Here is a 12298-nt window from a genome sequence, read left to right on the forward strand (position 1 = left end):
TTCGCTTATATTTTTTAGGCAAAATTATTAGATTAATGTTTTACAAAAATGGTTAAGGTGATTTATTGCCAGCTGTAATCAAGGATTTATTGTGGCCTCAGAAATGAAGTGGCTTACATTTTCATTCGAGCTTTCAGCGATCATTGAACATTAACTGGAGAATATAGCTAACAGTGAGTATGCTGTCTGCACATTTCTTTTTTTTCTCTTCGGTTGACAAATTGCATTATAAATGGTGTTTGTAATTGTGATACATTATCGCGACTTCCCGCAAGAGGGATTCAGTAACAACATGAAAAGTAGAGAGCAGGCGAATGGGTAGTGTTACAGTGCGTGTGGACTATTTGTCTCTGGTGCAAAATAAATGCTTCCGCTGATAGCAATAAAATTAGAGATTTTTGTTCTTGGGTTTCTCTTACAGCGAACTCGATCTTGGGAATAAAGAAACGTGCAAAAGTGCTGAGTTTATCTGACATTTGAACTTGGTACCTTGGCCTATAACTAAAATACATATCAAAGATAAGATGTAGATCGACAAATATTAAAGAAGGAATTGGTCAGCTGTTGTTATTTTGATGAGGACCTAAAAGTTTGTGTAGTCCCCAAGCTAAGCCTTACTTTGTCATTAGACCTATTTTTTTCCATAGACTGCACGAATCTAACCACTAAATGACACCTAAGACAAATTTCCAGAGATTATTGTCTTAGGATAGCAACACGATAGCAAAGCAAAAGAATATTAGTTAGTTTAATATTGATAGTTCCTTAAATTACACTGTTACATTTACTTAATAAAGGTTAAAGGTTAGATCGCCCTTATTTTAAAATCAACTTAAAATATCGAAAGAGAGTTAAATGGTCCTATGGTGGAATTTATGAATGTCTTACAACTATAAATCCCATTTTCACGTTTTTTTTTTTTACTTGAATTTTAACAAGCCATTGTCAGCGTCACACTCTAAAAAATGCTGGGTTGTTTTAACCCAATTTTGGGTCAAATATGGACAAACCCAAACGTTGGGTTAAAAATGTAATTTAAAAATGTAACCCAACGGCTGGCTTTGTCCATAACATCATTTTTTGAGTTCAGTGTCATATCGGACTGCGTGTGTTTTGCAACCCAAGAAACATTGTGTTGTCAGTGTTTTGTTTGTTTTATTTTATTTTAGCATGTGGATGTTTTAAAGAAAATGAATAATAGGTCTATTCATGGCCAAGTTTGATGACGGTACTTTGTACCTATCTGTGCACCAGAAAGTCTGTCCCACACATAATTCTACAAATACGTAGGCTATTAATTAAAGAATCCACATTATTATTTATTTGTTATTAACACCCACGCTAATGGGAATCTGACTTTCCCGATTTCGAGTTGGCTAGGCCGATATGTTTTTAAATAATCTCTAAAATTAGCGTGCATCTTAAAATAGTTGTTTGGTCGGCTTAACAATCTAAAAAATGCTGGGTTGTTTTAATCCTTGTGTGGGTCAAATGTGGAGAAACCCAACCGTTCGTTTACATTTTTTACATTGTATTTTTAAACCCAATAGGGTTTGTCCATATTTGACCCAAACATCTGAGACAACCGAGCATTTTTAGAGTGTGAGCGTTGTGTATTTCTTCAAACACTGAGGGTGAAAAAAAGTTTGTGGCAACCCGCAATTCCACACATAGCTACACACCTTTTAGCTCTACTTCGAGAATTTAGCCGTCCCACATGGTCTTCTCTGCAGTCCAAAAGTTGCTGCTACACCACAGACAGGTGACGAAGGCATGGAAGGGGTGTGGCTTTGTGTTTCTAGGCTTCCACTGGTTGAAATGTGCGCACTGAATTGAATGAGGGCACCTTTTTACATCCAGTTTGTCAAACGAAGTAGGCTATAGCCTAAATGACGCCCATCCTTTCTCATCTCCAAACACTTTCCGATAATGGCGTGTCCAGTTAGCGGGGAGTGAGCGTCATTTGGATTCCTTAATTAATAAGCGGACTGAACCTGGCAGGTTGACCAGCATTAGCAGCTGGAGTTTAGCATCTGACTTGGAAGATTATTTTATAAACCAACAAAGCTAAACAAATGGGGCTGTCCAAACCATGACCACTGGCGATGGGGTCTGGAGAAGCTCGTGTCGCATCGTGAATAGATTTTTACCTCTGTCCTCAGGACATCAAAGAAAACGGGCATGTTGTTCGAGTAGCGGAAGTGCACTAAAGAAGCAGCCAGCCACAGTGAGTGAGGATTATGGTTCACGGGATGCGTCGGACTTATACATCCAATAACTTTATCATGGTATCTTGCAGGAATCAGACAGGCCATATCATATCAGACGTCGAATCCTGTCTCTACCATGGCTGCTTATAGGCTAGTATTATCAAGGGACAAGATGGAGATGAGGAAGATGCACAAGAAACAAAGCACATTTGGGAAATATGTCAAGCCTACAGAACTTAATACTTGATATAGCCTATTCTTCGGTGTAATGTGACAAAGGTACGTAAACAACAAACATATAGGTAAATGCTATCTGCATGGCTCAAGAAAAAAGGTTTAGATACCTAAGCCTACTAAACTGTGTTGAAACGGTTTTAAATCATGTCACTATAGGCTAATGAATTACTAAAATAAAATAAAACAAAAATAAAATAAAATAAAATAAAATAAAATATATTTAAAAAGAATGTCACTTTTGGTTAAAACTATTCTATTAAAAATGTATACAGAAATAAAGATCAACTGTATTCATGCCATCAATCCAGGCCAATTATAGCCTAATGAATATTAGCCTACTGATATTAGTTCGTAAAGCCTTCTAAAAATCGTGATCTAAAATATTGTTACTTTGTGTGTTAATTTTGAAAACAACACTCGCATTTATTTATTATGTTGACCATGAAACACTCACTTTACTAATTCTATATCTCATACAGGAAACATGGAGTGTTCAACAAACTGGCTAACGGAAGACTTCCCGGAAGAAGAGCTGTCCTTGTATTAAACAACAAACCTTACAGCTGGAGAAGAGGTTACTCTTCACTCTATATAGGGTATGTAGTTTGACTCAGGAGCGCCGCCTAGAAATTGACTGCAGTGTGCACCTGACCGATAGGCAAGTCAAAATAGTTCCCTAGAACCGCCATGTATGAAGTGGAGAAATTACCCGCGAAAAGACAGAAGACCCGCGAACTCTAGCACAGTTATGAGTTTTCATCATGACCAGAAGCCTAGCGACATATTTTTAGGTTACTTGTTTTCTGCATCTTCTTTTTGTTCGAGATTTTGTTATCTGATTTTCGAGGATGATAATCATGTGGTTCAAAGCCTATACGTATGGAATGTAATCGATATATCTTTGTTCTTGCAATATGCCTAGACAGCACCCAGCATTGTGAAAAAGAAAAAAATATAGGGCCTCTCAATTGAAGAGTAGGCCTGTAGATTATATTGAAATGGATGTATTAGTGTGTCTATTTTGAATTTAATTGTAATGGCAGGCTATGCATTTTTAAAGAATCATATAGGCCTAATACGTTAAAATATTTTGAAACCGTACCCGCACAGGCGCTTTATTTTTTTATAGCCTACACATTACTATAGGCCTATCATTGGCTACTAGCATAGGCTGCTTCTATCTATCTTTAAAATACCAAGGTCGTTGAACGACTAATTATAAAATGAATTAAGAACGACATAAACCCTCGACGAAAAAAAAAAAAAAGTGGATAGTGATAGTGGGCTACTGAATGTGCTTGAATAGGCTACAATGTTGCTTTTGCAGTGTGTGTGTATATAGGCCTATTTTGGATTTGTGTTTACTTGACATTTGTTGAGTTTCGCTTAGAGAACATATAGGATTTTCAACATTTAATAGGCTACGTTCTAGATTTTTTAAGTCATAAATTTTGTTTCCGTTCGCTCCGGCGGAAATGTATTTAAACCAAGGCTACTTCAGCGACCGGCCACAACATGTATAGACAGTCTATACGAGTTTAGTCCGCTTTTGTGGCGTTTTATTGCTGGCTACTTTATGAGGCTCGTCACTTTTCTGAGTGACTATACCCTCAGTAGAGACTGGATAGAGGTAGGAATAAAGACGTTCGGATTTCAAGCGTTGGAAAACAGTCCATTTTTGGCAATTTTTTCAAGTTAACACAGGTAAGGTGCTATTCTGACATTACTGGCTTTGGCTGTTACGGAAAATGCATGTTGTTTGATAGTTTGTAAAGATTAAATTAAAGACAATGCCGGAGATTTGTTTACATAGCATCCTACTATTATTATTTTTTTTCCCCCGAGGATTTGAACCAGACTGTCGAGTGGTTTAGGTAGTTTCATGTTGTTGGGATTGTATAATTAAACCCTACAACACGAAACTGTCTTAATTGCCCCAGTTTCATTCGTCAGTAGGCTAATCTACGATCTTTTTTTAGCGGATATCGAAACAGACCGAACGCATTTAAATGATCAGTAGGCTATACATTTTACAGCCTTGCTTTTTCAATTGTACGAAATGCAACCTCTTTTTGAACATAATCGGCATTAGTTTTATTTATTTATTTATTTATTTATTTTTATCCCTCTGCTAGTGAACCGGGCTGATGGCAGAGACAATTTTTCGAACTCAATGTAGACAGCCTTGACAAGGCCTCGGTTACGTCCAATACACCGTAATCGGCCACGCCACGTCTGCTGTAAGCAACAGCGACCTCGGTGGCGTTCCACTGAGCTAAAGAAATTGCCTTTCCTGGCTTCCGCCTTAGCGCCGTATAAGTGGCTGAACACAAAAGACAAGATTGGCTTTATGGTGGCACTCCAGTACAGCTAAAGGACCTAAAAAGCATGAATAGCGCCTATGGTAGAACTCGGTTGTGTTAACAAACACCCTATCGCAGTTTACGGCTTCAAAGGGCCATGCTGTTTCCGTCTCTTTTTCTCTCTCTTCTTTTTTTGAAAAGTAGTGGTGTTTCCTGCTGTAAAATGCTTCTGACTCTATCTGTAATCACTGGTGGACCAATAAGCAATATGAAAAATTATTTAATTATTATATATATATATATATATATATATATATATATATATATATATATATATATATATATATATATATATATATAATTTGTTTTTGATATAGCCTTTTCTGCATTGTCATCAGGCCTACTGTACGAGGCTCATAATACTGAGCCGATGCACATTAGACTTTCTTTATTTGTATTTATGGCTGTTGAAAATATAGGCTACCTGATTAAAAAGTAAAAGAAAAAAAGGTTGAAAAAACAGTAATTAGGCTACTCATTTTTCTTGTATTACGCATTTTGTGTTATATTGTTTGCTTTTGCTGTTAAATACTAGCTAAATGTGTGATTTTTTTTTTTTTTCTTCTTCTTTTTTAGGCTGCCATGATTTATATCTAAAGCATACAATGTATACAATATAATCTATTTATGGGCAATGTTTGCCGAATAAAACGTACAACAACAACATTTATTATAATAATATTTAAATATAATATAATATAATATAATATTACCTAATAGCCTATTATATTTTCAATAATAATAATATTGCATCGTTATAATACTATTGCAATTTACAATAAGGTTTTATTGGTTAACATGAACTAACAATGAACAATAATTGGGCAGGATTTATGATGTTAATCTCAACATTTACTACTACATTTTTAAGATCGAAAGTTTTATCTCTTAACTTTAGTTAATGCACTGTGAACTAATATGAACATGAACTTTTTATTAATTAACATTAATAAAGGTTAATAAGTGCTGTAATAATATTTCGTTAGTTCATATTGTTAATGTATTAGCTAGCTAATGTTAACAAATGAAACCTCATTGTAAAGTGTTACCTTTACTATTTTACTGAACAACGAAATTTAGAGGGATTAGTTACTCTATTGTTAAAATAAAATGGTTACAGTTGTTAGTTATATTGTTACATTGTTTGATGTATTGTTATGGACACAACGACCTGAATTAACGGGAAGCTACCATGGTCAGCTAATTCTGTTCATTTATATTTTCACTTGGTGTTCAGCAACAAGCTGTTGCTGGTATATTACTATCTAAAGAAATGTGTGTCCTTTATGCATTAAAATATACTCTTCACATAGTACATTATTCCAACATATTCAGTATGAATGAGAATATACTGTAATGGTGGACTAAAAGAGATAACTTCTTATTGATTATCCAGAATCTTCTGTATTTGCAAATTTATTGAATATCAACAAACTGCAACAAACTGAAACAAGAAAAAATACACAATGCACCTTGTAGCCAAACAGAAGCCTTACATGTCTCAAGCAATGTATAAAATCCATAAAGAATATGACGAATGTGGAAAAATACAATTTGACAGTTAATGGCTATACATTATACGCATTATATTAACTATTATATTAACGATCAACTCAATCGAATAGACAATAAAGTCAAATGGTTATAACATTCAAACTGACTTGGTACAGAAAATGTAAGGAACACTTATGAAAAATGAAAGAGCTTTTATTAATATTAATACTAATCCTATTAATAAAAATAACAGCATAGTGTCAGTTTGATTACACACATTTCTGGCAATGTCTCTTACCCGTGGCTTTTGTCTGAAGAAAGAAAGAAAAAACCTTTTGTAGGCCTATAGCTTTTTTTGTATATTCTTTGTAAAGCTTATTCGATTGTGGTTTATACAGGTATAGAAGAGTTTAATTGGAACCAATGCAACACATTTCACTTTTCTTTTCTTTTTATTTTTTTTTTTATTTTTGAGAAATTCCATTGATTTTTTTTGTGTGTGTGTGCTATCCCAGTGGTCACGTGTGTACCTCACCCAATCAAATGGCGGTTTGCTCTCAACTTATTACTTGACTGGGGCTTTGCGAGGGGGAAGTTGCCTCTCCATTTTCACAGATTGTTATTTTGTGAGCGTGTTACTGTATGTGTGTGTGAATGTTTTTATGTGTGTGTATGCATGAGAGTGCGTGCCTGCCATGTCGACATCTGGAGCTTTGACAGGATACTATATTGACTCTCTTGTAATGCCGGACAACGAGGAGACTCGCTTTTCCTCAGGTTCAGGGCTCATTCAGCACAGGCCCTCCGTTTTACCCACAGATCATACAGAGATCGGTCCCTGCACATTCCCGGCAAAGCAAGCCGTTTATGGTGGCTCAGGTTGGGGCCACATCCCAACGCATTTCTCCAGCGGTGTACCGTCAGTGTATCAGCCGCATACACAGCCTCCAGTAGCTGGGGATTACGTGCAGTCTTGGCTTTTGGACTCTGCATGTGGGCTGCCTTTCACTGAGCTACCGACGGTACATCATCACTATCATACCAAACCCGATACAAATAGAACGAATGAGGACGGCACTGAGGCCAGTTCACATGCTGTACTCCCTCCCGGAGGCTTCATTAACGGGGGATGTTCTACCGACACAGAGAAAGTATCTGGCCGGACTGCTGAGAAGGGAGGCGATATCGAGGAGAAACCGGGCGCTCATCCAGGTAAGGCTGACCAGATGGTGCGATAGTACAATGAAATTAAACTTATATTATGCACCTTTCTTATATCACGATTCTGGTAGTTAACTGCTGTAATGTTTTTGACGGCGAAATATTTTACATTGTTTTAGACGTGACTGTTACGAGGCTCTGAGACATAGGCTATGCTTGGGTAACTGTGATTTAGGCTATGCCATCGTCTGGATTTTAGATAGGGTATTGTGTAAAAACTATACACTATTCGCTTATGATTTCGAAACCCTCCTTCCCATATGCCTCTATACCTTTCCCCAGACAACCCTGTGTCCAACTGGCTTCACGCGAGCTCAACGCGTAAAAAACGCTGCCCCTATACTAAGCACCAGATCCTCGAGCTGGAGAAAGAATTTTTATTTAACACTTACCTCACGCGCGACCGGCGGTACGAGGTCGCCCGTCTACTGAACCTCACGGAGAGACAGGTCAAAATTTGGTTCCAAAACCGCAGGATGAAGATGAAAAAATTTAAAAGAGATGGAACGAAGGACGAATGAAGCACTTCGTGTATGTGAGGATGTGAGATGATACATACTTTTAATGAAATGATTGTCGTGGAATTTTACATTAGGTGTCATTCTTTTAAAACAAACCATATTTGACTTAAAGCATGCTGGGATCGTGTTGTTTTATTGAGTTATAGGCTATTTGTGGATCACTCAGCATATGTGGATCACTTTTAATGAATACGGCACAAATCCATTTTTCAGACGTTCGCTGATGCAGCCTTAAACAATCTGTATTTAATTTAGACCTAATTTATTAGGAATTAATAGCCTAAATATGTCGGAGCTATATGTGCTATTTCTTCGATTGTAGGTGTGTATTTCAGACCTTCAATTAACATTTTATTTTGTTCTGTAACTTTTCCTATAATTTGTCTAGAAATATTTGGCCCAGTTTTATGTAAAGATAATACACTTGAGATCGTGTGACCTTAGATTATTTTTTAATATGACATTACCACTAGTCACTTCACTACCTATTTGTTTTGAATCGACCAACATTTTCACGCCATATCACACGATGTGATAATGGGTGAAGTCTGCGAACTTCAGGGAACAAGTAAAATTAGATACTGAGCTGTAGATATAAAAGCACTGTAGGCAACTTTACAAATACCTCATGGTCTGTTGACCGTCATATTTTTATTTTATTTTTGTTTACTGTTTACCTATTTTCTCAGATGTCATTTGTGATTTTATTTATTGAATAATAAAAGCAATTCATATCTCCAAACAAGTCTCCCTTATATTTTGTATTCCTCGTGACATTTTTGAAAGAACTATTAAGTTGTAATGTAACGATGTAATAAATTGCGTGTAGCCTACATGTAAAGTTTTAATTGTGTAATTTTTGGTAGATTTTCTTGTGCTTTTCCTTTTCAGACTTTTTCCGTAAAGTTGTATTTTGCATCAAGGGAAGGGAAATATAGGTCTATGCCTATTAGATTTATTTTTTTGTATAATTATTACAATTATTTTATTTTTATTGGTTGCTGTTGGTTTATTGTTTTACTTTAATGGATGCTGTGTAAACAGTCCTAATTAAAAGGATTCATTGAGAAAGATGATTTTTTTTAAAAGCCTGTAGGAGCAGCTGTTTTTGGAGAAAAAAAAACGCAAAACGATATGTAAATAACAATAAGAAGAAGAAGAAGTAGAAGTAAAAGAGTGTTCAAACCTTCAAGTCTTATACAGACGCTAATTTTGGCCTGTAATTTACTCAAACCATTTCACAGACCTGCCGTCAGCTCTTGAGGAATGTTCTCTGAGGCTAGGGTATGCCGGGCGAGTTTGGAGTCGGGGAGAGCAGTCTTGTAGACCGGCCTGGTAAGATGAGGTTGTTAGCTGCATGCAGCCATAAAAGACAATTACTGCTATAACCGTTTATGGTGTGCAAAGCGCTGCGAGGCGAGAGAACGCAACACAACAGAGATATTATGAGACTCGACAGCTGGGCTAAGTGAACAACGCACCATGTGTGCATGAATCTGTGGAATTAAAAGAACAGACCTGTCGTTTGGACCTCCATGATGAGGTGATTGATGATACGGAGTTCGGGGTGTTCTGTTCAGATTCTGTCTGTTTAAACAAACCTTAAAGTATATGAATATGTAAGGCCTACTGTAGGCTATAGCCTGGAGGAAGCACATAAGTGGCACAGATATAGGCTAGCGGATGGACTTTGACTTCAAAGGCCTCCTCATGGAGACAAGGCAATGAATCGCAGACGCGGCAACAGACATTGGCATTCCGTTTTCAATGGCTTTATGGCCGTCCAGACACAATTAGACCGTTTCCAGAGGCCCGACACCCATTTGGAGAGGTGCTGTTATTTTCTTCAGTTACCCTCTGCTTTCAGGGAGACTCGACTTCGTGCACAAAAAGCCAGCGGAAATAATCTAGTTTTATTGGTCTCTAATTGCAGTTTACTCTATATGGCACCCTTTGTGTAGACCTATACATGGTAAAATGGAGGCGTCAGTGCAAATTCTCCAGAAAGAAGTTTCAAAAACAGTGCTCACTAATAAAATGAAAATGATGATTTTTTTAAATATTCTTGCTTTCACTTGCGGGAATTATTTTGGCCATAACACAATGTCTAATCGTGGATGCCCAAGCAAAAAATAAATTATATCGTAGTTATGGAGGCCTACAGCTGCTTGCATTGTTATACAGTTTGGCCACTTGATGTCAGTAAAACCTCATAATTGAGAAATGTTTTGAGTGGCCCTAGGCTATTTCCAATAGCTTCCATGTTCTTGTTTTTTATGGCTTCATTTGTTTTATTTTTGTTTGATGAAATAAAAAAAAATAAAAATAAAAAAATAAGAAAAAAATTGTTGATGCTCTCTCTTCTATTTCTATTGTAAATGTAAAGCAATAATTACAACTTACATTTTAACAGTGAAGCAAAATCATTTGAGCACCGTCTGGATTATGAGTCAAGCCTGGTTTATATTCTCGATTTTTAGTCAGTAAGCCTATTGAACCGAAAGAGATTTATTTATTTTTTGCATTTAAGGCCTATGTTAATGTTAATTCCATATTAACTATATCCACGGTTCCATATTCTATCCATATATATTGGTAATAGAAAATGTCTATTTATTGATATTCCGTTTAAAAAAAAATATCTCGCAAAAATATCGGGTAAATTTGATACAGAACACATGTTGGATTAAACTACTCCAGTTACGGTTTTGTAGAAAATCTATGAATGCATATCGGCACAAGCCTTCCTCAGAGTGTGTCAGTGTGTGTGTTTTCAAATAGGCTATTGTTTTTCTAAATGTGACCAGCCAAAACAACTGTAAAGGCTTTTAAATATTTTGCAGTCTACTGAAGTGCTAAGATGTTTGCCTAAAGAGCACCTTCTGGGATTTTTATACGAGGTCCTTCCAGCAAGTAGCCTATAGCGTAAGATGTTTCCCTCTGAGAACATCGATCTAACATTGGGTTATTCTACAAGTCATCTACAATTTAGACTAACATTTAGTCTACTATGCACACGCAAAATTACACTTAATAACTGGTAATATAAATCTTTATTTTGCAATAAGTTTTCTTTGTCTTTCAAAATGCATTAAAGTCCACACAATAATCATTACATTGACATTTTCGGAGGTGAAATGAGCACATAAAAGCAGTGGCATCTGTAATTGTAAATTGTATGCTAATTTTCACGTTTGCAAAGTGACGTCGAATAAAAATATACAGCGTTATCGAAACAATCTCACAGCAATTCCTAATATGCCTATTTGGCGTTACCTTGTGTGCTCTCCAGTGAAAATAAATAAATAAAATAAAATAAAATATAATAACACGCACGACCTGGCGTTTTTAGAGTAGATGGCTATCTGGTTTACATTTAAACATCGCACTTTAAACTTTGCACTTTTGAAAATGCTCTGATTAACCTGTACTTTAAATAAAAGCTTACTAGGTCTGTGTTATTGTTTGGAACACCCTGTGTTTTATTCAAAAATTGTTTTATTCAAAAATTGTTTTCTTTTGGCAAAATTATCTACAATATAAATTCCTTCCATTATATTTTTTATGTTACGTGTATTCAGGGCTCGTCTTTTAAAATAAAATTACATTTTATGCAAACATCCTGTATACTTCATTTTTCTTCCTTTCTATTTCACAACAATGAAATGTAGCCTATAAAACGAAATACATACCGAATACTACAATGGAATTTTAATAGTTAAACAAACTTTTCCTTTTAATGTTTTGAACCTGTTAAATGTACTTCTAATAAAATAAAAAAAGAAATAGAAAAAAGAAATAAAGACTATTAAAATGTAAGATGTGTTCTGCCAAATCAATGGATTTTTTCGAAGACTTTCTAAATAAATCAAAAACGATCTAAAGTCTTATTATTCTAAGTCTCATTAGTATTTCTATATTTTTAAATACTAATTTTCATAAGAATTTTCAGCGGACCATTGACTGATTTGGATGTTAACTACTCCTGCAATCTGACGAAAAGGCAAAAGCAATGCTTATTGGCTGTTTAAGTGCTTGCGGAGTAATCATGTGACTTCATGGACCCAATGCCAGTGAAGTGGTATTTAATATGAACTCTGGCTGTAATGGGATTGTATATCATCCTGGCTCGTAAAAACGACAGCAAGGATTCCTGCTCAACAATTCTGCACGATGAAAAAATATGAATTTGAATTAAATTGGAATATTTGTCACAGGCATGAGCAGGGCGCACTCACTCACTCTTCTTCTT

The 12298-nt window shown here is 35.8% G+C and overlaps 1 protein-coding gene across 1 annotated transcript; it reads left to right on the forward strand.

Moving 5' to 3' along the window:
* The first annotated feature begins 5719 nt into the window (after positions 1 to 5719).
* On the forward strand, positions 5720 to 8894 carry hoxa9a (homeobox A9a). The gene is made up of 2 exons (XM_079877943.1): positions 5720 to 7516; positions 7808 to 8894. The coding sequence occupies exons 1-2, from the start codon at positions 7000 to 7002 to the stop codon at positions 8044 to 8046; spliced, it is 756 nt and encodes a 251-aa protein (XP_079734069.1). The 5' UTR covers positions 5720 to 6999; the 3' UTR covers positions 8047 to 8894.
* The last annotated feature ends 3404 nt before the right edge of the window (positions 8895 to 12298 follow it).

The sequence above is a fragment of the Squalius cephalus genome (genome assembly GCF_949319135.1).
Source record: "Squalius cephalus genome assembly, chromosome: 8".
Classification (NCBI taxonomy): Eukaryota; Metazoa; Chordata; class Actinopteri; order Cypriniformes; family Leuciscidae; genus Squalius; species Squalius cephalus.